We start from the raw sequence: 26,701 nt of genomic DNA, 5'->3' as shown, positions 1-26,701 counted from the left end.
CCTTGATAGTCTTGAGATTTCATTGAACCCTGCAGAGATTCAGAGACCCTGTGCCAGATGCAGCAAACATTACAGCCTCCCCCATGTTTCACAGTAGGGAAAGTGGTCTTTTCTTGAAAAGCTTCATTTTTCTGTCTGTAAACATAGAGCCGATGTGTATTTGCTAAACGTTCCATTTTTGTCTCATCTGTCCATAGGTCATTCTCCCAGAAGCTTTGCTGCTTGTTAACATGTAGTTTGGCAAATTCCAGTCTGAATTTTTGATTTGCTTTCAACAAAAGTGTCCTCCTTGGTCGTCTGCAATTAAGTCCACTTTGGTTCAAACAACAATGGATGGTGCGATCTGACACTGATGTAACTTGAGTTTGAAGTTCACCTTTAACCTCTAAAAGTTGTTCTGGGCTCTTTAGTTACCTTTGGTATTATCTCTGATTTTTCATACATTTTCCTCCTACAGCCACATTGAGGGATCTGATGGAACTTTCATTTCTACATAACATGTCCAACTGTGGTGACAGGAACATGAAGCAGTTTGGAGATGCTCTTATAGCCTTTACCTTGTACCGTGTTTGTCTTATTTTCTTTCTAATGTCCTGAAAACACCCTTTCTTTTGCTTTCTCTAATCCATGTTTAGAGTTGCACACACCATGTCTGCATACATTACAGTGACCACCTGTAGCCCTATGTAGAGTTTGAAAAGCCCGAATGTCTGAATTTCATTTGTTCATTTTAATGAAATGTTTTTTTTATTGTTACTTTTGTCAGACTAACTTTATTTCTATGAATATTCTTGGTATTAATTTCATTAAAAGAGTGACACCAAAAAGTTATATGTCGATATATATTAAATATCTCTCTCTCTCTCTCTCTCTCTCTCTCTCTCTCTCTCTATATATATATATATATATATATATATATATATATATATAGCGTATATATGTGTCCAGCAGGATGTCTTTGGCATACTACATAAGGGCCACAAAAGTCATGTTCATGTTATTGTTGAGGAATGTTCTTTGAATAACTTTGAAGCAATGTTAATTTTTATTATCCTACAGGACTTGGCTTCTGCTAGCCTTTTCAAAAATCATTTGCTTTGATCACCGTGGTATCGCTGAGCTTGGCAGGCTAGCAAACGCTTCTAACCTAAAACTCATAGATAATCTATGGAAGATTGTTAAGAGGAAGATGAAAGACACCAGACCAATCAATGCAGATGAGCTGAAGGCTACAGGCAACTTAGGCTTTCCTTGCATCTCAGCTAAGTCGCAGCCTGATTGCCCCTGCCCTGCCATTGATGCAGCAATTCATGCGAAAGGAACATATATCCAGTTCTTGGGGTTTTTCTCTAAGTGTATTTATCTTTGTCTTTCTTCTAAGGGTTTTTAATTTTTTCAAGGGTCTCCATTAATTATGCTTATAGGGTGTATATATAGGTATGTTTTTATATCTTTCTGCATTTTATATATACATGTAACATTCTAAGCCAGGTGAGTCTCAAGATAATTGATCATGGTTTCATAGTCGAAAAGAGGATTCTTGATCATGGTGAAATAAAAAAATATTATTTTATTGATCTTCTGCAATATTGGTATTCATGCTCATATATTATTATGTTTAATACATTTAAATATTTCTCTATTTTAACTGAATTACTGTAATTCTAAAAAATCTCTTAAACATTGAAAATGTAACAAAATCATTTTATCATTTTAAATACTCAACTTTTATTAAATAACATAATTAAGTATTTTAACACTTTGTGGCACCTTTTCTAAACAATTAAATTAGGTATTTCCTTTTGATGTTACAGTTTAGCTGCTCAGCCGCTGTATCTGTGACTAGGCAAATAATAATAATAATCAGTAACATGTATTTTACGCAGTTTTTGCAATAGTACTGACGTAATTAAAGCTTCATCTGTCTACTACCGTCTGTTTTTCAGACCTACTTATGTTGTTGACACGATTAAACACCACCCAGGTGCCAGAGAATAGAGAACCAGTGACGGCGGTCAGGTTGGGACATTTCAGTTATATTACACAAACATGCTTTCCACCAATGACACCAAATCCGGGGGTGACATTTGCCACTTGAACGTCTCTTTCATTTTAACAATCTTTCATCGGATGTGATTAGAGCTCGGCAGCTCTGACGTAAACCAGATTGTTAGGTGAGTCTCGCGCGGCCAGCTCTGGGGTATAGCAAGCCAATTTGTCATATAAACTCTTGAGACATATAAATACCCATAATTCACTTCATGACAACAAATGCTGGATATAAGAGCAACAAGATATCTTCTCTGAATTTTTCTCACCTGGAGTAACTTTTAGAACTTAAGATTCATTTTTTGATTATTTAATTTTTGTGTGTCTTTGTAGGACAAAACCTGAAACGTGCAATATAATTGGGAAGAATGGAATGATGTATCTGTTCTTGCCATCAGTATGTCAAAATGGCTGCTTGAAAATATAGTAAAAAATATATAGTTAGTTGTGCATGGAAAAATAATTTGTACTTGTAGAAATGTTATTATTAAGACCTATTTGATTTCTATTTCTTGTAACAATAATAATATTTTGATGAAGCTGTTCTACATTTGTTCTTTAAAGTTTACATATTTTTCCATTAAAGAAAAAAGTCGGCTGCCAGTAAAATTCTTCTTCAGCAAAGGAATATACTTAATTAAGTGAAGAACATCATGCACAACAGTAAGCATCCTCTTCAAAAGATTTTTAAACAACACACTGTCCTTAGTCAGAGGCTAAATAAAATGGGTAAGCAAGCATGATGGGGCACCGAAATTAAAATCAGGTGTTTTCTGTAATGTTCAGGAAATGTTCAGTAAGACTTCTCCATCTATTGGATCACTGTTCACAATCAATGCTCTTTAATTTTTTTAGGGATTTTGTTTTTTTAGAATTATATTTTTATTACAATTCCACATAAATACTTAATTTGACTAAACTATTACTCATTAATGTTATTTCTTATTGCTTTTTCAGTTTAGTTTTATTTGAAATACTGGAGTTAATTGAGCATTTTCTTTAATAGGGGTATGTAAACTTTCAAGCACAACTGTACAGGGTATGCACCTACTACTTCATTGAACTATACCCTCTGAAGCTATTTTTTTGCAAACTAAATTCAATTCAGTTTATTTATGTTGTTTCAAGACACTTTACAGAGTCAGTTCAACCAGATCATACAGTCAGACTAGTTCAAAGTTTTCTATCTGAGCAAAACCAGTGGACTGCATTGACTCATCGACTCACACCACTCTAAGTTTGGTAAAACTTTGTATCTTAGCAAACGTTTGTATCAAATTATTATCATAAAAACTTTATGGTTTTATAGCTATATTGAAGACAACTGTAAAATGAAATTTTGGTACATACTTATAAAGAGATAATCTGCACAGGTTTTATTGATCAAATAAACACAAATACACTCCTCAGTCTGTCACACCCACACAGCTTCTTGCTTGCAAAAAATGAGCACCATGCTCTATTTCCTAACATCTTTCAATGATACCCTGAAAAACTTTAAAATTGCGTTTATGACTGAAAAGTATAGCCATACATGTCCTCTTGTTGGTTTTTAGAACGGAGAGCAGAGGCACATGCTTTTAGATGCAGCAGAATGAAAACCATGGCAACGTCTGAGTTATGTGATATGTCTTTTTTATCCAACGTAGCAGTCAGCTTTTGTGTAAATAAAATGGGCTATAAGAGACCTAAGTATTTTTTTTTATCATGCATAACTTGTCCATTTAGATAAATCACAGCCGCCTCTTTTATTATATGTTACAATGGCTTGCCATACCCTCCTGCCTGTCTGCCTTGGTGAAAAGATAGGCTGAAAGCTCTCAGGCTCGTCATCATCAGCGCCGCCCTGTAGAGAGAAGGAGAAAGAGAGAGAGCTGGAGACCTCCCTCCCCGCCTAACAACCCCAACCCCGCAGGCTCTGTCACAACGACCCCACCCCCCAACCCCCTCTGAGCGAGGGCACGGAGCGACAGGCTCGCATTCGCGGAAAGAAGACCGTTTCGGGATCCCGGCTCTGTTTCGCCCTCAATCCGGGCCCTAATGCTGTAGCGGTCAGCGCGGGAGAAGAGAGCGAAGTGAGACGCAACGCAGCGACCGAGAGTCGGCGAGGGACAGGGCGGACTGGGGAGACGACGGGATTGCTCATTCGCCTGGAAACATGGGATGTACACTGAGCGCCGAAGAGCGCGAAGCTATGGAGAGGAGCAGAGCCATCGAGAAAAACCTGAAAGAGGATGGGGTGATGGCTGCCAAGGACGTCAAGCTGCTGCTGCTCGGTAAGAGGAGAGGCTGCAGCGCCTCGGTGTGCTTATGGTGGGGCTGAGCTGGGCGGAGGTGCTCTCCATGGTGCTGATCTCACTGCCTCTGCCCTCCGTTCTTTGCAGGCGGTGGTGAATCCGGGAAAAGCACCATTGTCAAACAGATGAAGTAAGTGTCCTATACTTTTTTTCCCACCGTTTTCTGGGCTCATATTATCTACTGTCAAACTCAGCCAGAGTGAAAGGCCCGAGATTGCGCCTCCTCTGTCTGAACGGAGGCAGGGCCGCCATGTTTCAAGAGGCCGAAGCCCCAGAGGATCACCGGTGACTCCAGCACCGAGGCCGTCCCAGGGTGCTGTTCATCGCCTGGGGTGCTGAAATGTAGTTAACGAGGGTTTCACTTGACTACAGGGAGTGTGCAGCTAGGGATACGGGATGTGTGTTAGTGTGTGTGAGTCTCTGTGTAAGGGTGTGTGTGAATTACAGTGAGGTCACTACTGCTCCATTAGTGAATACCTCTGCTTTTAATCTTAATGGCTTTAAGTGCCCGATATCGCCTGGAGTACTTTGCTTATAAAGCGGATTTACTCAGAAATATGGCTTCTAAAACCGCATCTAAACTTTCCTCGCCTAATCTAAATCACCCTTTGATGTTTTAAATGACTGCTGTTGTCTTCTATAAACCTCTTAGTCAAGTTATTAGATGTTTCAACACGAAAAGACATAGACCTCCCTAGAATATTAGGACCGTATCGTATTTCCTGGAGTCAATGCTTTAACTCTACCCTTTGGCACTGCAACTCAGGTAGGGGTTAAAACACATCAGCTACAGGTCAGGAACAGCCATCAGGCAGCTGATGCATTCTCTCGGTTCTCATTTATATCTGCTACATGCACACAATGTTCTAATCGTGCTATTTTATATTATATGTATATATATATATATATATATATATATATATATATATGCACACACTAATCATTAAACGTGATTGAACTAATGTTTATTTTAACTGCACTGGTAAAATCTTTGAAAGTTAAGACTGATTGGAATTTTTTAACAACATATTTCAGTGATAATTATGCCTTTAAAATATGACAAAGGAAAACATTTACATTTGCGAGGGTATTTCTTTTTCCTTCTCTCTCCCCCTACTTTACATAAACAATTGGCTTGGCCTACCCCTTAGGAACGATGGAGAAGCAAAGAGTGATATGGGATTTAGCATTTATCATGGGAGATGTCTGCCCTGCCTCCTCTTGTTTCCATTCAAACTCATTACCTATCCAGTTCTCCCAGGTTGATGCATAACATACCGCTCTGTCCTGAACCCAAGATGCATCTCAAAAACACTGTTTACAAATACTCTTAGGAGTTGCTCTGGCCGATGGTTATGCAGCTGATAGATGGGTTTAAGTGAACTCTTTGATTTATAAAGTTTAGGTATTGGAGTTGAACATGGTGGCGTCACATGCTTTTAGATTCTTTTTGCAGGTCATATTTGGGAAAGACAAATGTGATGGAGTCTGTTCAAGGGTTTGAGAAAAGTCTTAAAAGGAGGTGAAACGATGCATGCACTTCAGTGGATATGATGAGCAGATTTTATGAATAAAACAAGGATGGTGCTGTTGCCAGTCATCTGCAGAAATGTCAGCGATGTCTATTTTTGTACATTTCCACTTTAGCACCCTGTATTGGTCAGAAAGATCTTCATTAATAACTTATACTGCCTTCAAAATTGATACTAATTGTATTTAACCCAGAACATTGCAAGATTTATGATGCCTAGATGGGTTTTATTTTGAACAGAAGAGGCCTGATCAGTCTGACTTTATGTACATAGTCTCTTGGATTTTTTTTTTTTAGAATATTTAAGTAAAACATATTTTAATCAAAAGCTATTTTTCAAATGTTTACACTTGATTTGTTTAGAAGTATTAGTAAAACAGCATAACTGTAATTTTAGAGATAAATCAATCAGCTGATGATTTGTTAACAGACGGTATGGAATTAATCATCAGCTGCAGCCCGCCGTTTGTTTTTTCAATAATGCACCTGTGCTCATTCGCTCCCTGAAGGTTAATTTTTTTTTTCTTCCATAAAACTGTTAATGTTGATGATGGTGCTACAGATTCAGGCCATGTGGCTAATCTCTGCTCAGAAACATCTTTTCATAATGTGCACTGATGAGATGGAAACATAAAAAGCATCATCCCTTATCTGTTTTTCCCTCATCGGATGTCATTGAGTGTTTATGAATAATGTGATGGGGAACTGCTTGAAGGGCTCTGACTGTTGGTTTGTTTTCTGCAGAATGTCTTATATATTTAGTCAGTCAATGTAAGTAGGTGGTAATGGGCCAGATTATAAGGAGTTTTAATTGTGCCAGGTCTTGTGTGGAAGTGATTGATTAGTGCTCAGATTGATTCAACTCCATTGGTTGTCATGCATTATAAATGATTTAAATATCACATTACTGCCAGATTACACATCACAGAATAAGAAAGGGATCAGTTTCTGCCCCCCCTTAAGATGATGCTGAAAGAAGAAAGATGCAGGATGAGAAAACACAACAAAACACATCACAGAAGAATGCAGTTTTCCAGAAAAAGAGGGAAAAGAGGAGCTTTTATTTAGTCAGTTGTTTTTCAAAAAGGAAACATATGGAGATGTGAAATGTTTCTTTTTTCCTTTCTGTTTAGTCCAGGCTTGTGCCTGTCTGATAATATCTATGTATGCCTGCAGGATTATCCATGAAGATGGCTTTTCTGGGGATGATGTGAAGCAGTATAAGCCTGTGGTCTACAGCAACACCATCCAGAGCTTGGCAGCCATCCTTCGAGCCATGGATTCACTGGGAATTGAGTTTGGAGACAAGGACCGAAAAGTTAGTCTCACTCAGATCCCACTATGTGAATAGTGAATATGCAGAAAATAAAATTATAATTAATTCAGTCTTGATATGTGACACTGTCAGAAAGAAAGCAACAACTGGCATATAGATGGAGGTGAAGCTGTAGTGTAACTAGTAATTTAAGCAAAGTCAATTCATATATTCATTGTTAAAAAAGCCAACAAAATTGTCTCAGTTGGTGATAAATAATTAACAAGATCATATTTCTGTCTGCTCCCTTTGAACTTATGAAACAGGCTGACGCAAAGCTGGTCTGTGATGTAGTCAGTCGTATGGAGGACACAGAGCCGTATTCTGCAGAGCTTCTTGCTGCTATGAAGCGTCTATGGGCCGATCCCGGGACTCAAGAGTGCTTCAGCCGAGCTCGAGAATACCAGCTGAATGACTCGGCTCAATAGTGAGTTCAGCAAAAAGCCACTTTTCTATACACAACAAAGCAGAAAACAATAGTCCTTTAATTTTTTAATATTTTCTCCTGTTGCCAACAGCTACCTGGACAGTCTAGACCGTATTGGAGCGGCAGACTACCAGCCCACAGAACAGGACATTCTGAGGACCCGAGTGAAAACCACCGGCATTGTCGAAACCCATTTCACCTTCAAAAATCTCCATTTCAGGTAGAAAACAAAAACCTGCAGCAGCTTGTGAGGAGTGATTTTTAGCAGCATTAGCTTTTGCTTTGAACCTACCTGCTGTCTCTGTTTACAGGCTGTTTGACGTTGGTGGTCAGAGGTCAGAGAGGAAGAAGTGGATCCACTGTTTCGAGGATGTGACAGCTATTATTTTCTGCGTCGCTCTAAGCGGATACGACCAGGTGCTCCATGAAGATGAAACAACTGTAAGTACTGGGGGGAAAGTGGTGCTGTGATTTTTCAAGCCTATAAATAATTTCCATTGCCACCATCATACTGACTCCATTCTTCAATCAATCAAAGTTTTTTTTTCATTATGGGCCATACATTAATCTGACAAAAAGTGCTGTAAAGAATATGAAAAGGCAAAAAAAAGGTGACAATAGTTTACTTTAGTGAAAAAGAACTGGAATATACAATATATAAAGAAATATTCCTTAAATATTAAGGGTAAACAAATAAAACAAAGAAACTATGATAGATAAGACCATGTTAGATGTTCATTTTTATAAAAAGGAAAAAAATACAATTGAATAGTCTGGCGACCTGGCCAAGGGGAACCCCGCCTTTTGCCTATAGACTCTTGGAAAAGGCATCAGCCCCACCAGAGGTAGAAGATGGATGGACAGGTGATAGATTAGAATTATTAATAACTGACACAAAACAATAAAATATTTAAAAATACATGGATAAAAAAGTTACAACCTAAAATGTCTGTAAATGTCTAGATATAAGTAAAAACTTTATCAATACTTGAGTCAATATCAAGTCAAAACTTGATTAAATTCATAAATATAAAAAAATATCTAGCATAGCTAATTAGGGCTGCAACTAACGATTATTTTGCAAACCATTAATCTGTGGATTATTTTTTTTATTAATAATCGGATTGCCAAAGTTTCCTGAAAGAAGATGTTTTACTAAATTAAACCAGGTCAAACTTTTCCACTTAGGGAGTTCTGAATAGACCATATTGAGAGACATAAAAGTTTTGTATTTTAAATGCAAATTGTTTATACATATTTTTTACAATGTTGATATAATTCCTGCTTTAAGTGGGTTGCTCTGTCAGATAAAGGCATGTCTTAGAGTCTCTACACCCCATTTAAAAATTAAACTATTAATAAATTAGTTGACAATAATCGATATAATAGCAATCACTATAAATCAGATTGTTTCAGCCCTACAATATGAAAAAGAGATAGGAAAAAGACAAAACAGAAATGCATCCTATTATATTTTGTAAAGTGGGTAAAAGCCAAAATAAAATGCTTTCAAAAACATATCAAAATAATATAAAAACATAAAATCACATCTCAACGCATTTGAACATTGGTCTTTTAAGACTCGTTTGTCAGAATAAAATGACTTTTTTAAAATAACAACGTTATAGCAGGAAGTTAACATACTTCATAATGCACCCAGATTTCTTTTAGATTCTGTTTTTTTTTTTTCCCCATTTGACATTCCAATCTTAAATAATCTGTTTTCTAATAGCTATACATGGAAAATACTCAAATATAACAGAAATAAAAACTCTAAAACACCCGTCTGTTTGTAGTTAATCTATATGTGTTTCACTTAGTCAATTGAGTTGATTAAATAATTGAACTTTTCAATAATAATCTCATTTATTTAATATGACTGCAGTAATTACTGAAATTTCGAATAACTTTAATAGGAAACAAAACATACAAAAAACTTATAAGATAAAACAGGAAGATATTTCATTTATCTCTTTTAAAAAATTAAAACTAGAAACATTATAAAGGAATAAAGCATGAATATAGAATCTAACATTAAAATAGAAATTGAAATGAAAAAGTTTACTGTAGGATAAGAGAGAGATATTTAATTGGAGCAACATTCTATAACTATCTTTAAACTTTTTATTACATTAAAAAAGCCTTTTATGCTTGTAAATAACTATATTAGGATATAAAATTACTTAAAAGCAGAAGAAAAAGCTGTATGATGATTAACTTTAACTAAAAGAAAAACTGAATGAATCCAAACTCCCAGCTTCTGTCAAATCTTCAGAGGCTGCTCCACTGATGAGGACCACGCCTCACTTTTAGTCCCCATTTTAGGTATCTACCCAACACCTGTTTCTGGACACCTCAGGGAACCTGAAAAAAGTGCAATGGAGTATGGAGAATGATTAGATCTGTATTATAAAAGGATTTAGTAAAGTGTTTGCATTACACCAAGAGATATAAAGACAATCCAGCTATGGGAAAGTTCCTCAGATTAATAAATATGTATCTTAAAACATTTGTCTGAGTGTTGACCTGATAGGAAGGGTTCATAGGTAAATTTTAGCTGAATGTCGCTCTTCTTCCCACAGAACCGCATGCATGAATCCCTCATGCTCTTTGACTCCATCTGCAACAACAAGTTCTTCATTGACACCTCCATCATCCTCTTCCTTAATAAGAAAGATCTGTTTGCTGAAAAGATCAAGAAGTCACCACTGACCATCTGTTTTCCAGAATACACAGGTAAGTCAGTAAAGGTGTGTCCTCTCCTCCGCGCCCAGATAAACTAAGCGTAATATGTCTCCCCTCTTCCCTCTCCAGGTGCTAATACTTATGAAGACGCTACGGCTTACATTCAGGTTCAGTTTGAGAGCAAGAACCGCTCTCCCAACAAGGAGATCTACTGTCACCTGACCTGTGCCACAGACACAGGAAACATCCAGGTAGTGTTTGATGCTGTCACCGACATCATTATTGCAAACAACCTTAGAGGCTGCGGCTTATACTGAGGCCGCATGCCAGAAGCACAGAGGTCGTCATAGAGTGCGTGAGGTGTTAATAATGATAACTTTGATTATTCTTAAATGCATAAATATGTAATTCTACACGTCCAAACGGGACCCAAAGAGCTGTCGTCAAACACCACACTGGATCAATGCCATGATTTGTATCCCTGTCCTCTTATTTTAAATCTAAACCTCAGTTTTTTTTTTTGTTTTCTTTAAAAAATGTGTTTTTAAGTTGAATGTTTATTGAAGGCTTGAAGCATCAGAGGTTTGTTCAGCTAAAGCCTCGCCCAGAAACACAGAAAGGGACACTGTCCTGTAACCCTGAGGCGCTGTGGCTCTGAAAACAGCCTTTGGTGCTCCATGCCACGAGCTGCTGAGCGTGAAGGTGGAGATGATGATGATGACGGTGTCTTGTGGCTGACGGGCATGGACGCAAAGTAAAGAAGGAGGCTGTGTTAACTTTCCTTCAGACTGACACGTGACCAATTAAGCCTGCTGGTCTGTTCCAATCTGTTTTTAGTTTTTTCTGTCAAACATCATGAAAGAGAAGATTCTTCTGTTTAGAGCAGCTGCTGGTTGCCACCCATCAGCCAGTTATATCTAGGAAAACAGGAAGGAAGAGAAAACATTGGTGCCAATGATCTGAGAATTACATATAGGGGATTAGAATCAGAAATTATAGCTCATACTGTTGATTTATATGATTTAAATATCAGATTTTATTATAATAAATGATTTATTTATGCTTCCTACCTTTTAGATTAGTCCCGTACCATATACAGTGCTGTGAACACCCCCCTTACAGATTGTAGGGTTTTTGAAGCATGAATGACCCGTTTAAGATCATATCACAGCATATTGGTTGAATTTAAGCCTGGGCTTTGACTAGACTACTCTCAAATCTCCTTTTAGTCTCAGCACCCTCTAGATGTGGACATTCTGGTGTATTTGAGTTTATTGTCCTGTTGCATGTAGGGGCGTTAGATGACCCAGCTTTCTTTGTAAATGTCTTTCTCACAATGAACAGAAAACACACTAATCACTCCATCACTTTCTACTGTTGATAAATTCTTCTTCTGTAATGCTGTTAGTCGACTGGCAGGTGTAACAGAACACAGCATCCAGTTAACATCTTCACTGCAGTTTTAGGGATTATCAAGATATTTCAGCAGTGAGTTTTGCTTAGGGACTCTTCTGATGATGAGTTTTGCTCAGTCTTTTCCTTTTTCATAAGGCTACATTGGGGTAAATAAGGCCTGCAGCGCTTTAGAGATAATCTTTTGGTTCTCTGTTGACCTTCTATATTAAATCATTGATGAACTCTTAACAGTGTACGAGTAGACCGACCAACGATCCATGTTTCTCCATTTCTGGATAATGGTTCCTACTGTCTAACACTGGATTTGAAAGCCTTAAAATGGCATTGGTACCCTTTCTTGGGTGATAGATATGAATGAGTTTTTAAATTCATGTCAGACTTTTTCAAAATGCAAAGAAGAAATCTGGAAGGGGTGAATACTTATCACAGCACTGTATTGGTTTCCATTCATGTTACACTGAGGGGCAGAGGGAGCAAAAAGCAGCAGCGTCCATGTTTTCTGGCTGCTACCCGGCCCTTGGATGTGGACTGCAAAGAAAAAGACAACCTCAACTGAGGCAGACTTTGGTCGGGGGCTTTTTCTGATTTGAACCCACCCCTCCACCATCAATCATGTTTCTCTGTTTGCAGGGAAATCAAAAGCCCACCCATCTTCACCCTAAAATTCACCCTCCCATTCCCGTACTCTCTTTAACCCATCACATATCAGTCATTCCTCACATCCTATCTCCATTTTCACCCGAAAAAGCACCGTACTGTATATATATATTATGATTATACCAGATTTTTTTTTTACTGTGAATGTTTTTGTGCTGCACCCCCATCCTACTCAGTAGTTTATTGGTTGCTCTCATGTGGAATGTTTGTGCTGAGCCAATCGAATGTTGTGTTTACATTAAAGCCACACTTTTCCTATCTCTGCTTTGGCAGTCTTTGAGTTTTGATTGCGTCGCATTGTAACAAGCTGTTCCCTTTGCTTTAATCTGCACAGAAAAATAATGCTGGACCGGGAAATTAGGCTGAATATTATGAGAGAGTGAACCACTTTTAATGCTTCAGTGCCCTGTGAACAAAGCTGCGCGTTTGGAGTCAGAAATATGTATAAAAAAGATTGGGAGCAGGTCTGGCAGTGAAATGTGCTGGACGGCAGGGATCAGGAGCACAGCACAGCAAGCTCTCAATTTATTAGGTTAAAAGTGTTCCATCATCACCGGCAAGAAGCTATTCATATATTGAATGACTAGGCTGGATCAGCTGTCTGACCTGCTTCTGTCAGTTTAATGGCTGGGATGTTCATTACTGCTCTGCTGCACCCATGGCCCCACAGCTCCACTCCATAGTCCCAATGTGTCCCAGTTTTTCCTCTCAGCCAGTTTTAGGTTAAAAATATTTCAACTCTACTCTGATACAGTTACACATTGAGGATTTTAATTAAACATTTTACAGTTAATTAGGATCAAACTGTTTGCCATCACTGCTGTGAAACCCCGTGTCTCTTAAAGCTCAGCTGGAACTGATGCAGACTGGGATCAGCTGGCCAAACTGCAAAGAAAAAAGCACCGAGGAACAAACAGGGGTTTTGTTTTGTGTTGTGCACACATCTGTTAAGAGTTTTTGTTTTTTCCATATGCATCAGGTGGGTCTTTCTTCCCCATCGCTAAAAGCCGTTGCCTCTTGATCTAAAGTCGCAGCCTCTTGATATCTTCACTTCTGAAGTCAATCCGCAATGCCAGAACCTGACGCACCTCCGCGGGAGTCAGCCGCCATGTCAGTGGGCCTGAGTTAGGACCCCAGTAATCCAAGATCTCCGTCACCTGCACATAGATATAAACAGAGATCTCAAGATGCTATGAAAATAGCCCAATAATCAACCTGATTTCCCTCCACTTTTTGGCTCATTTTTCAATTATTTTGCCAAATGAATAAAAAGGAAATCACAAAGATTCTGGCTACATTTGAACCTGCCTTTAAAAAAAAAAAACTGAGCACCTACAGAACCCTATTTTATATGGACACAATCTTGCTCATATTAAGACCATAGAATATAACAGAGTAATCAGTGTTTCAGGGTTTATCAGAACGAGCTGCTGATTTCTGGTTAAGCTTGTTAGGAGACAGAAGAAACACTACCCATAACCTAATTGAAGTAACACAGTTTTAAAACTAGTCGGGAGTCTAAAGCAGCTGACATCAGATTCTACCTGAGCTGAAAGCTTGATCAAGTAGAAAAGCACTCGCAGAGCACAGACCTCTGCCAAGCAGCTAATTTTTCCCCATTTAGTGACTTAAACCTACAGTTAAACTTGCATCTGATCTGAATCATTACCAAATTTAAATGAGGTGTTCCTTGGCATGAGGTGCATCGTTGGTAACAATTTCCTTATAATCCTTTCATAAGCTTATAAATAAGGCCCAGCATGTCTCTGCAGCCTCTAGTGTCTGTTGTGCTTTCACCTTCTTCATTCACTCTCCTTTCTTGTTTGATCAGCAGATCAAGAAACCAAGCGAGGCATCGCTCCGCTTTCCCATATTTTTGTCTTCAGTCTAATACTTTTTTTGAGTCAATACTCACTGCTGCCACTCTCTGGTTTAGGGGAAAGCCGTGAAGTAATCTCTTGAAATCTGCTAAATTTTGTAGATATTTTTTTCAATGGTTTTGTTTTAGTCAACCCATACATTTTCTATATGGCAATATAACCCCAAGAAAGCCAACTGCCTTTCTCTTTTTGAATCAAATAAATTAGATCACATAAAACTGATATTTCTGTTTAACATCTGGGATCCAGATTTTCATAAAGCCCCATCTTAAAGGACACCTCTGTATTCATCTTATATTTGGGCTTTTTTAGGCCTTTCAGAAAACAAGCTCAAGCCGAGGGAAGTCGAGACCGAGTCAAGACCAAGACCAGTGCCAGTATGTGACAATAAAATGTGAAACATGATCAAAATCACTAAAATTGATCTAAAAGACCCACATTCACATAAAAACACCTAGATATTTAACACACAGAACTGGAATAAACATAAACATATTTTAAGTAATAAGTTGGACGTAGTCCCTACCGTCTCTGATAGTGAAGCACTGTAGAACTTACATTGTGCTGTATGCTTTTTTCTCAATGTTGCTTTACGAATATATTCTTTGTGATTTAAATAGCCGAATTTTATAACCGATTATTTGGCCGACATCTTCTCCCGTTCTCAGACAACCACTTGTAACTTTCAATCGAAGTGCTGCAGCTAGTGCGCAGGTGAAAGGTGGTGGGCGTGACAACGGTAAAAAAAACAAAAAACAAAAAAAAACATGCATTTACCAATGAGACAGGTTATTGCTTGGATTTGAATCCAAGCATCCAATAAAAAGAAGGATCTTAAAGAAACTGATAATATTCTGATGATTTGCGTTATTTCCACAGTTGTGGTCTTCACCGGTCTTGAATTAAAATGCCGAGTCCTCAGCGCCTGAGACCGAGACAAGACCGAGACCAAATGCGGTCAAGTCTGAGACGAGACCGAGACCATCAAAAAATGGTCTAGAGACCGGTCTCGAGACCAAGACCGATCTCGAGTACTACAACACTGGAAGCCTGTATGACATGCATTTTTTTAAAGTCATTTAACAACCTAATATTCAGAATAAATGCGACATAAATTAAACAAGTATATCCATGCACATAAAAACCAGTGCAAGTATAAAATCCCAACAAGAGTGTAATGAATCTGAATTACCCGCTCCAAGTTGAGGATGGTGGCCATCTGCGTTAGGCGGGCGAACTTGTCTCTGATGGTCCAGGTGGTGACAGTGGTTAGGTACGCCACCAGAGACCGAAGCTCTTTATCAAACTGCAGCCCTCCGAGCTACAACATTGTGATGGGAGGAAATAAATGAACTGTGGTAAAACTAAAAGGTCTATTCAGGAAAATCTCTGCAATTATTTATATGTGTAGAGGTTGTTTGGTGCCTCCTAGTGGACAAAATCAGCTCCTTACCCTGCTAAATGAGCATTTGAGCACTGTCTTCTCCAGTTCAACAGAGATTAGGCTGGTCATCAGGCTCGTCAGAGTGTCATAGATTACAGGAGAAAGGGCTGCCTGTGGTGGTGAATTAAAATGGGTTAAAACACATAATGAATACAGTCAGAAATGAGCTGATTTAAGTTAAACACCTTAAACTCTGCCATGAGCTGCTCCAGGTTGACAATGAGCTGCTGCACCCAGGGGTCGTTCGCTTCATAATCATTAAACTCCTCCTGTGGAAACCGGCAACAATGAAGACTAAAGGAAAACATAAGTTCTGGAGCTTTTCCATTCAGAAATGTGTGATGATTAGTACCTCCTCTATGTTGTGGGAGATGGATAAAAAGCTGCTGATCCAGGGTTTGACTTGAGGCTTTACAGCTGTCGTGTTTAACTCTGTTAGACCCTCCTAAGTATTAGAATAAAATTAAGGTTTTAAACTTTCACCATCTAAGAAAAGTCCTATTGTGACAAAAATGGGCTCCCTTAGCTCTACAGATAGCTCTTTAAAAGACTTTATTAAAATATATCTATCATCAACAAATTCCGGGCAGGAATGGTGGTTTGTCCTGTTTGTCTCTGTGTTGCCCGATGGACTGGCGACCTTTCCAGGGTGTACCGCGCCCCTCGCCCCTAGACAGCTGATGATAGGCACCAGCACCCTCATGAACCCGCTTTGGATAAGCGTGAGGGAAAATGGATGGATGGATCTGCAAACTCATACAAGGGTTCTACTCATGCATCAGGGACTTTAAACAGTTTACCTTGGTCCTTTTGAATGGATTTATGGAAACTTTATAAGCAATTTCAAGTGTAACAGTAAAAACATAGACCACTTTGGCTTAATTGACAGAAAACTATCAATATTCCTCAATTTTTCCCTGTTCGACTAACCTGTAATAGATCCTTGAACTTTGCAGAAGTGCTGACCAGGTCAGACAAACAACTCTCGATCTTTGCTTTTTCACCAGATCCTATCCCCTGACTAAACAGCTTGGAGCAGTCATTCTGCCAGGAAACAAATCAGCTTTTTTGTTAGTGGAGCAATTTACCGAAAGAATGTAGATCAGAAAGTGGAAAAAAATTTGCAACTTACCTCCAGGTTTCTCTTTAGAGTAGTGATATTTTCACTGCAAACCTCTACATTATTCAAAGTGACCTGAGTTGGACAGACACGTTATAGAAGTGCGACAATCAGCCAGAGATCAGAACCAGACAGTTTTCTGAAGTTAGGGTCTAGTTATAAGGTTGAATACAAGATTATTTGATCTTTATATTAAATAAATAGAAACAAATTCAAGAACTACTGCTATTATAAGTTTATAAAGGCATTAAAAAGCCATACAACTTTTGGCTGCCTTTTTTTTTTGAGATTCCAAAAAGTCTGACAAAGGGTTATGGAGATATGCAAGGATAATACTGTAACCCTTTTAGCACATTTGTACATATTTATTGGACTTTAAAAACCTGAAGGAATTCAAAATATTTATGCTCCAATGAATGAATAAGGCTTTTGGTCTACAATGGCAATAACTTGTGCAATGTAAAAAAGCTGTCATATGTGGACACACTGTACATACTGTACATATCCCATTTACCCTTGTCTTCCTTTGGCACATTCTTTTCCTTTGACTATTTAAGCTAATGTAACGAGTACATTTCTCAACAGTGAGAACAATAAAATCAATCAAGTCAACCCTAATTCTGGGTTATAGTAGCTGCAGGACAGTGTTGTGTCTATGTTCATCTTACCAGGAACGCAGCCTTGGCATTCTCGGTGCTCTCGATGCCCAGCGTATTAAACTTCCCCTGCTGTAAGCTGCTCTGCATCAGGCTCACCGCACTGCTGACTCCCCGCTGGATGTCCTGAAGCGTGGTAGCTGGGAAGCCCTGACGCAGCCTGTTGTACAACACCTCTCTGATGGGATGAAACGTACCATGCATAAAAATGCATTAATGTGAGATACAAGGTAGTGAGTTTTAGAAAACCTTTTAATGTATGAGGTGGAGAGGTTGAGTTGTTACCTGAAGTCAGTCTCCAGCAATGAGTTGGCGTGGTTGATCATGGCGCAGAGGCAGTCTATATTGGAGCTGGATAATGATCTGCTGATGCACTTTTTAACAATGTAGAAACAGTCATCCACCATGCTGCTGGTCAGCTGACCCTTCTCATATGTGTCCATGGTGACAGCCTGAAGTAAAGGAGTGTGATAAATATGTTCTATAAAAAGCAGGCAACATAACTTCACATACTAAAGACGCAAAATTAGAATAAACAGTAAATTTCCTGTGAAAATCTGGGACTCATCAACATTAACAATATGCTTAAGTTCCAAAATTCTTTTTGTTTAAAGCAATGACAAAGAAAATGCCTCAGGTATTTAACTCCTGAAGTGTGTAAACTAAAATCTTTGTTATTTTGAATATCAGAAAACAAAACAACATAAAAAATAAAATAAATAAAACTCCATTTACACTAGTTTACTTATGTTATGACTTCCAATCATTTTTTTCATTCCTTTTAATAATTTTGGCAAAACATGTTGGCAGTAATATGCCCAATGCCTTCCTGAGAGACTGCTTCAGGACCGCTCAGGGCGACTTATGACCCACAGAGAGAGGTCTTCGCTCCAGCTTTAAGATCAATAGCTTTACAGTCCACCAAGTGCAGACACGCAGAACAATCTTATAATACAAAAGTCATGAATAAGTCTAGACTATTTTTAATTTCATGCCACTAACAGAATTCAGATGCAAAATACAAGAAAAAAAAGTAATACTGTTTGTTAAATTTGTGGCCCTTATTAGAACATCCATATTACCAATGACACAGACAAGACACAGCAGGACTAAAAGTCCTCTATAAACACCCATGGGGGCAAATATCATAATGAGGCAGCGAAACAACTCCAACACACTGGAAGTAATTCGCTTAACTGGAATCAGGTCAGTAACTTAGGATATGAAACAGAGCATCCCTAAGAAACCAAGTCATTGAAAAACAACAGATACAGATCCTATTTACAGGTTCACAAAAACAAGGAGCAGGATTTTTATTTTATTCAATTTACAACCTGAAGAATTTACCAGCAACAGCTGAAACTTGGATGTGTTTCAGCTTTAACACATGTGAATAAAGGCTTAAAGAAGAAGAACATGATCACCAAGGAGGATATAGGTCATGTGATTGGACCAGAGACACATGTGAAGGATGTAGGACGGCACCTCTTAAGGAGATTTTTTTAGAGGAAATGGAAACACCTGTTTACACAAGGGACAAGGCTGGAAATAAAAACAAAGCATATGGCTACAAGCTTCAGAGAGTGCTGCATTAGATTAATCAATCAATAAACAAAATACAAAAAAAAAAAAAAATCACTGATAGGCTCCAGGCAAAAAATGCCTGGTAACTTGGAATGTCACAGTAAACATTAGTACCATAACTCTAAATGTATTTCAGTTGGATTGCATGTGATAGTCCAACACAAAGCAGCGTATAACTGCTATGATTTTCTTATTTTGATGGTTTACTTTTATTCTCTATAATTATTGGTGTTGCCTCTATTTTGCTGCAATGTACTTTTTTTACGTACAGCACTTTGAATTGCCTTGTCAATGAAACGTGCTACATAAATAAACTTGCCTCGATTGAGATACACGATGAATAGAGGAATATGAAGATTTAAGTCTAGTCAAAGATTTTCTTTGAACCTCCACCAGAGTCTAAAGCCTTCTAGCACTGACCTGGATCATCCTCCTACCCAGTAGCTCTGACCTGCTTCCTTAACATGAAGAGGTGTCTTCCCTATGGGGGTGGTGCGTTCAGGGTCATGTTTTCCACCACACAGCATTTTCCATGTAGGCCAAACATTTACATTTTGGTCCCGCCTTTCTTTGTTGTGGCTTGTTAGAGGACTTCATCAGACACGTCAGCTTTCTTGGGGGTTTTTATTTGCCCCACCCTTTTTCCTTCCCACACTGTAATAATGTTCACTGATGTTCTCTGAGAAACGTCTGGGTCCTTTTACTGGGTAGATCTACAGTGATGGTAATTTACCCTGGATTTTCTTTATGGGCATCAGACTAAAGGGGTTGTACTATAAATCAAAACAATGCTACTGAGATTATTTTCTCTTAAAAAAAAACCCAAAACAACAACCACAGTTTACTGTAGTTGTAAACAAACCAACAACTCATATAAAAAAAGCAAAGTAATCAATAAAAGCAATTATTCTCTGTGTAGATTCATCACCTATCAAAGTTTGAGGGGTACAAAATAAAAAAAAATTGTAACAGGCTGACTGAAGATTAGAGGTCATGTATAGCCAGAGAGTTAAAATTGGTTAATTTCTATTCAAACTACTTCATAAGTCCTTTTAAAACCTTTTCCATCAGTTTATCCTGTATATTATTAATCTATATCAATCAAATTATTCCTGTTAACAATAGCCGTGATTTCTAAAGCTTTTTAGAAATACCCAGCTGTGATCTTTTTAACATTACAAATGATTCTGAATGAATATTATTAAATGATGGTTTACATAAATAGCTTATTGTGTCGGTGTTCCAGAATGGTTTTGAGGATTAATTTAACAATTAATCACATTCTGTACAACAGAATAATGGTTTGTAAGCCTGACCTTGTTAACAGACTCTCTCATGTAGTACTCCTCCATTGGGATGTAGTATCCAATCAGCTCTTGAATCATGGTGCTCAGTAAACAGTGTTTGATTAGCTTCTCCAAATTCTGTTGGTGCTCTAAGAGTTATTGGAGAAAGGAAGGAATAATCCATTTTAGCCCAAATCATAACAAGAAAAGAGCTCTCCAAAACAAAAAGCAATGCTTTGAGATGAAGATACCCTGCGTGATGCTCTGAGCATCTCCAACTTCAAAGTCGGCCATTATTCGGCGACGCAGGAAGCGCAGGTAGAGCTCTGCCCGGGCGTTCATCAGGGTTACTTCTGACAGTACGGGATCCAGCTCCCTGTTAGACATGGAATAATCATACAAACAATGCAGAGATAAAAAGGAGATGGAGACAGAAAGCAGACAGATGGCTAAAGACCTTGGCTCGATCCGCTCTGCTGGTACGCTCTTTATCATGCTGCTCTGGACAACCTGGAACTAGAGGACAAGGGTTTAAAGGGGTCAGATATCTGGAGCAGAAACCACAGGATGCAGCTCAGCCGACACACAAACACACACCTTGTTGTGGTATCCTCTTTGCTTGATGAACGTGTCGACGATTTTCTGCGCCTGGCGGTCACATTCCTGCTGCAGGTGAGTGATGAGAGTGTACAGATGACCTGGACCATAATATGTTTCCACTATGGGCTGATGGGTCTCTACAACACGGGCGATACCTATGAAGAGAAGCCATCGTTTCAATGGAGTCATGTCATGAGCCAGCGCAGATGGAGGATTCCTCACCTTCCAGCAGCAGTGTTAACGTGTCTGCAAATACCAGCAGAGCTCTCTTCTCCCCCACATCACCTCCTGTCGCCAGCAGCAGGTTCTCCTCAGCTTTGGAGGCGAGCTGTGAAAGGGAGCGTGCAAAAAATACAAAGAGGGAAAAGTCTCTCAAAATATCAAGTTTAAGTGGCAAACTAAAACCTAAAAGATGGGGACGTTTTTTTCAGGATGTGGGTATACGAAGGAATGACAGAAGGGAACCAGAGGAGTAGATGATGGAGGATGGTGAGTTAAAGAAAAGCAAAAGAAACACTACTTCCAGCCATGTAAGGGAAAGAAAAAACATGACAGAAAGTATTCTGATCAGATGAGAACAAAATACTTCATACAAAATTCTATAGATGTATAAAGGATTAACACTGCACACATGACCCCCACAAACATTAGGGTCATGCTGTGGGGGTGCTTCTTTTTAACAGAAAGAGTTAAAGCTGGACGGGTTTGATGGGAGGAGGGATGAAGTTAAAAACAGAGCAAGACTGGAATTAAAAACAAACAAAAAAAGAAGTGAAAAGATCTTCGGCATACAGCCAGAGATACTGTACAATGAAACGGTCTTAGAACGGCCTATTGAAAGGGCCAGACCTACAGTGGGGCCAAAAAGTATTTAGTCAGCCACTGATTGAGCAATTTCTCCTACTTACAATAATGGGAGAGGTCTGTAACTTTCATCAAAGGCACACTTCAACTATAAGAGACAAAATGAGAAAAAAAAAATCCAGGAAATCAAATTGTAGCATGTTTTAAGAATTTATTTTCAGATAATGGTGGAAAATAAGTATTTGGTCACCCACAAACCAGCAAGATTTCTGGCTCTCACAGACCTGTAACTTCTTCTTTAAGAAGTCACACTCAAGACTCAACAATGGCCGAGAACAAAGAACTGTCGAAGGTCACCAGGAAAAAGATTGTAGAACAGCATCAGCCTGGGAAGAGTGTATCTATAGGCAAGCAGCTTGGGGTGAAAAACAATCAACTGTGGGAGAAATAGTAAGAAAATGGAAGACATAAAAGACAACTGATAATCTCCCTCGATCTGGTGCTCCATGCAAGTTCTCATCCCGTGGGGTAAAAATGATTATGATAACGGTGAGCAAATATCCCAGAAGTACATGGAGGGACCTGATTAATGACCTGCAGTGACCTGGGAACAAAGTAACAAAAGCTACCATAAGTAACACACTACACCGGGAGAGACTCAAACCCTGCAGTGCCAGACGTGTCCCCCTGCTCAAACCAGTATATGTCCAGGCCCACTTAAAGTTTGCCAGGGAGCATATGGATGATCTAGAAAAGGATTGGGAAAATGTCATGTGGTCAGATGAAACCAAAATAGAACTTTTTGGTAAAAACCCAACTGTTTTGAGGAAGAAGAAGAATGCAGAGTTGCATCTCAAGAACACCATACCTACTGTGAAGCATGGGGGAGGAAACATCATGCTTTGGGGCTGAGGGAAGAATGAACGGGGCCATGTATCGTGAGATTTTAAGCTAAAACCTCCTTCCATCGGTGAGAGCCTTGAATATGAAATGTGGCTGGGTCTTCCAGCATGACAATGATCCCAAACACACCACCCGGGCAACGAAGGAGTGGCTCCGTAAAAAGCATTACAACGTCCTGGAGTGGCCTAGCCACTCTCCAGACCTCAACCCCATAGAAAATTTGTGGAGGGAGTTGAAAGTCCATGTTGCCCATCCGACAGGACCGAAACATCACTGCTCTAGAGGAGATCTGTAGGGAAGAATGGGCCAAAGTACCAGCTACAGTGTGTGCAAACCTGGTAATGACTTTGCCAACAAAGGTTATGCTACAAATTATTGAGTCGAACTTTAATTATTGACCAAATACTTATTTTCCACCATAATTTAAAAATAAATTGTTTAAAAATCCTACAATGTGATTTCCTGGATTTTTTTCTTCACATTTTGTCTCTTATAGTTGAAGTGTACCTATGATGAAAATTACAGACCTCTCATTATTCTAAGTAGGAGAACTTGCACAATCAGTGGCTGACTAAATACTTTTTGGCCCCACTGTAAATGATGTTGAGATTATAGCTATTACTTATTCAGTATGTATCTGATTTTGTGGCATTAATCAAATTATAGAATTACAGAGTAGATCTTTTAAAGCAAAGCAATTTCATTGTTATCTAAACAGTCAAAACCAACCAATAAAAGTTTAATTTGGTATAAAGTTTGGGATCAGTCTACATTTCTGACCTGTTGTTTAGTATGCTGCCAAATTGATCAGCTTGTTTGATCAAATTTTGACATTGCACAAACAACAAATAACCTTTCCTTTCCAACACATTAGCAGTTCTGCTTTAAAAACCCACCTGACTGCAAAGGTATTGACCAAATCGGGCGAGACCCTGCTGGTGGAGGCCCAGAAGAGGGAAGATCTTGAAGAACCTCTCCACTTGAGCCAGGTCGACTTTTGCTACAGCCTCATCAAGCTTCTCTGCAACAATCACCTTCAGCTTTTGTTCTGCCTCCTGCAGGGTCACTAAACTGGCATCCACAGCGCTGCCTGTTTAGAAATGACCCATACTGACTGTTATAAAGTTTAGCTATCGATGAAGATGAGAGAAATGATGGCGATAACATGCAAAGGTAACGTTTGTATCCTAATTCAAACATCTTAGTAGGTTTTTGAATTGGTGCAAATAAAAACACAGCAGCACAAAAGTTAAATAAAGCCTCATACGTTCTTCTCCCTGACGGCTCAGCTCAATCACTGATTGGTCCAAAGAAAGGTATCGATGGATGTGCGCTGCAGCTTGTTCGTAATCTTCATTACGCAGCGCCGTCTGTACGCCGTCAGTGCAGAACTTCAGGTCCAAGATATCGTCAGCTCGCTGGATGACATTATAAAGCCGTGTCTGAAAGAAAAAAATATAAAAACAAATGCATGAAATGAGACATTTAGTTACTATTGTGTTAAAAGTATAACTGTCCACATTGAATATTTCTGCATTAAATACTAAAATCTCCACATAGGAAAAGTAATAGATGTATATTCACTTTTGCCAGGTCTAGCTGTCTAACTTTCTGGCTGACATTTTCAGCAAGACTGCATGTGAATGTGATCATCCCCGACAGCTGACTGGCGTCTCCTCCAATCAGCTGTAGATTGGGTCTGCAAGACAAAAATAAATACCATAATCACAAAGACCTCAGACAAAAGGCTCCTTTGAGACTCAAACCAATCTATAAAGACGTTACCCCATCCTCTGCAGTGCCAGCATCTTATTGTGGATGTTCCCCTCCTGTCCCACCAGCCTGTCCAGCTCAGCTTCAACTTCTTTCTGTAATAAAAATGTATTTTTACAATTGTTAAATTGATTAGCAAACAGGAAGTGCAAACACAATGTTAACATTTCGGAATACCATTGTAAAATGTATTAATGTCAGTAGCATGTCACTATGTGCAATTATGGTATAAAAAAACATTATTTTTTTCAATTTTTATATATAAATGTATTTTCTCAACAATATTTTCTTAAATTTATATAGATGAAGAAATACTGGCAAACATTTTTTAAACCTGGTTCTTAAGACAACTGGGGAATTTGGTGATTTTCTTTGTTTAAACGAAAAGGTGCATGAACTAACATCTTGAGGTGTTTACTGAGTTTTAAGACACAAGTTCTTTCCCTTAGGGAAATTATATATATATATTATTAAATAAAAAAAAGTGTATATAGTACAAAAAAGCAAAAAAATATTCTTTTAGATATAAAAAACATCTGCACAGTACAGAGCTAATGGAAGAAAACACAGTAGTTAACTTGGATTATTGCACATGAGTGACTATAGGTAATGTTTTGCACAAGATGTCCAAGGAGGGGCTGAGCATTGTCCCTCTTCCTATCACCTCCTCCTTCCACCAGGCGAGTTTTACAGCTTGGGTAACAAATGAGTTCAGCAGTTTGTGAGTCCTACATTTTGGGAGGAGCAATCTCTCACTGATTATTATAGGTCAGGCTGCTGGGAGATCATCTTCGGTTTAAGTTACACATTTTGCAGCAGCTCTCAAAGTTTTGATGTTTTTTTTTTATTTTATTTTAAAATACCTAGCTGAGAATTATGGTGGAAGATATTCACTTAAGGAAATTGACAACCTGCCAAGGACTTCTATAATGCATTATTTTTATTGAAATGCCTGTACATTGTTATACATAACTAAAACCATTTTATACCTGTACCAAATAAACAGATGATTAAAATATGGAATAAGAGAGAGGGGGGCTAAGTTGCCTGGAGAGGTAGGCAGATACAGTATATCTTACAGTTTCTTGCCTTAATTTAAAAATAGTTTACAATATAGCAAAACAAACATAACAAAACAAACATAATCAAAAAGTGGGCTTTTTATTTGAAAAAGCACTGGTTAGTAGCTTTAAAAAACTGGTAAAAATAGTTTTGTTTCCATTAGCTAAACTCGCCTATAATTACTCACTATAGTTACATTGGACACTGAACTTTAAGCTATCCTCTAAGAAACAGTGTTATTCTGATCCAGTTGCTTCGATATTAAATCAACGGTGTATTTTTTGTATGTTTTCTGATCTGACTGAATGTTGTAGCATCGCGGAAGTTTACGTGGTGACGTAGGCACAAATGTAGATCCATCTCCGGCACCTACCTCCTCGGTACAGAGCTGCTGATAAACCCGCTCCAGATCCTCCAGCTCCGTTAGCCCGGAGATCGTTTCCATGCTTACGGACGAAAGAGCGCCGGAGTCGGTCCTCTGCGCTGCCAGAGCTCCTACAGACATGAGAGCTCCGCTGTCAGCCATCTTCCGCCATTAAAAAAGCGTCAACGTCAGCAGTGTGCTAAGGTTTCCCTGAGTTTAGTCTGGCAGGTAACACTTCGCCAATAAAACAGCTCACCTTTGCATCTATATTGTTCTGTTACGCATGGATTTTCATGACCGTGTTTTCTTTATCATTCATATACATAAAAATGCTTTATATCATACGTAAAAAAAAAAAAACAGCTTGGCGTTATTCACGATTCCAAGATAAACCCACAACCTGAGAAGACTACTTTGAGGGTGAAATATCCCCCGCATACACTCCACATCTTGCATGGATTCTGATTGGTTGCAACATATTCCGCATGTCTGGCTTTTTAACTATAAATATTTTTATTTTATCTATTTAAAGTGTTGATTTGACAAACCTAATAATTTTGTAAAAATGTTATCTTATCGGAGCTTTAGTATCAATTTCTATCATGTTCATTCCCAAGTCAATTGTACTATCTTACCTTGTGTTGAAACAGCAATACAATTTTGGCAGGTATGGCATCTACCATACCCTGAGTGAAATCACTATAAAAACGTTTTTTGGGTACATTAACCTAATTTACTTAAATTACATTTCCATAAAAATTGGGCTACTTTTGTTTATCCCCTACACTACATATCCTGCCTGCATTTATCTTAATTTAAAGTATTCATAGTATGAAACTGACAAAAGC

General features: G+C 38.5%; 2 protein-coding genes across 2 annotated transcripts; one reads left to right on the top strand and one right to left on the bottom strand.

Annotated features, from left to right (window-relative positions):
* The first annotated feature begins 3,949 nt into the window (after nucleotides 1-3,949).
* Nucleotides 3,950-12,637, top strand: LOC107103784 (guanine nucleotide-binding protein G(o) subunit alpha). Its single transcript, XM_015403609.1, has 8 exons — nucleotides 3,950-4,325; nucleotides 4,434-4,476; nucleotides 7,054-7,195; nucleotides 7,459-7,619; nucleotides 7,711-7,839; nucleotides 7,931-8,060; nucleotides 10,202-10,355; nucleotides 10,434-12,637. Exons 1-8 carry the CDS (start codon nucleotides 4,208-4,210, stop codon nucleotides 10,619-10,621), a joined length of 1,065 nt encoding a protein of 354 aa, XP_015259095.1. The 5' UTR covers nucleotides 3,950-4,207; the 3' UTR covers nucleotides 10,622-12,637.
* Nucleotides 12,487-26,035, bottom strand: cog4 (component of oligomeric golgi complex 4). Its single transcript, XM_015403608.1, has 19 exons — nucleotides 25,863-26,035; nucleotides 24,440-24,522; nucleotides 24,239-24,353; nucleotides 23,922-24,096; nucleotides 23,551-23,744; nucleotides 21,170-21,275; nucleotides 20,945-21,102; nucleotides 20,805-20,863; nucleotides 20,599-20,723; nucleotides 20,378-20,496; nucleotides 17,763-17,929; nucleotides 17,490-17,655; nucleotides 16,834-16,896; nucleotides 16,632-16,745; nucleotides 16,054-16,146; nucleotides 15,887-15,970; nucleotides 15,711-15,812; nucleotides 15,450-15,578; nucleotides 12,487-13,534 (listed from the first exon to the last, which is right to left on the bottom strand). The coding sequence occupies exons 1-19, from the start codon at nucleotides 26,013-26,015 to the stop codon at nucleotides 13,400-13,402; spliced, it is 2,340 nt and encodes a 779-aa protein (XP_015259094.1). The 5' UTR covers nucleotides 26,016-26,035; the 3' UTR covers nucleotides 12,487-13,399.
* Nucleotides 26,036-26,701: the final 666 nt, after the last annotated feature.

This window comes from Cyprinodon variegatus, unplaced genomic scaffold (genome assembly GCF_000732505.1).
Source record: "Cyprinodon variegatus isolate N-32 unplaced genomic scaffold, C_variegatus-1.0 Scaffold1527, whole genome shotgun sequence".
Lineage (NCBI taxonomy): Eukaryota > Metazoa > Chordata > Actinopteri > Cyprinodontiformes > Cyprinodontidae > Cyprinodon > Cyprinodon variegatus.
The sequence above is the reverse complement of the archived record's forward strand: the minus strand, read 5'-3'. Positions and strand labels throughout refer to the sequence as shown.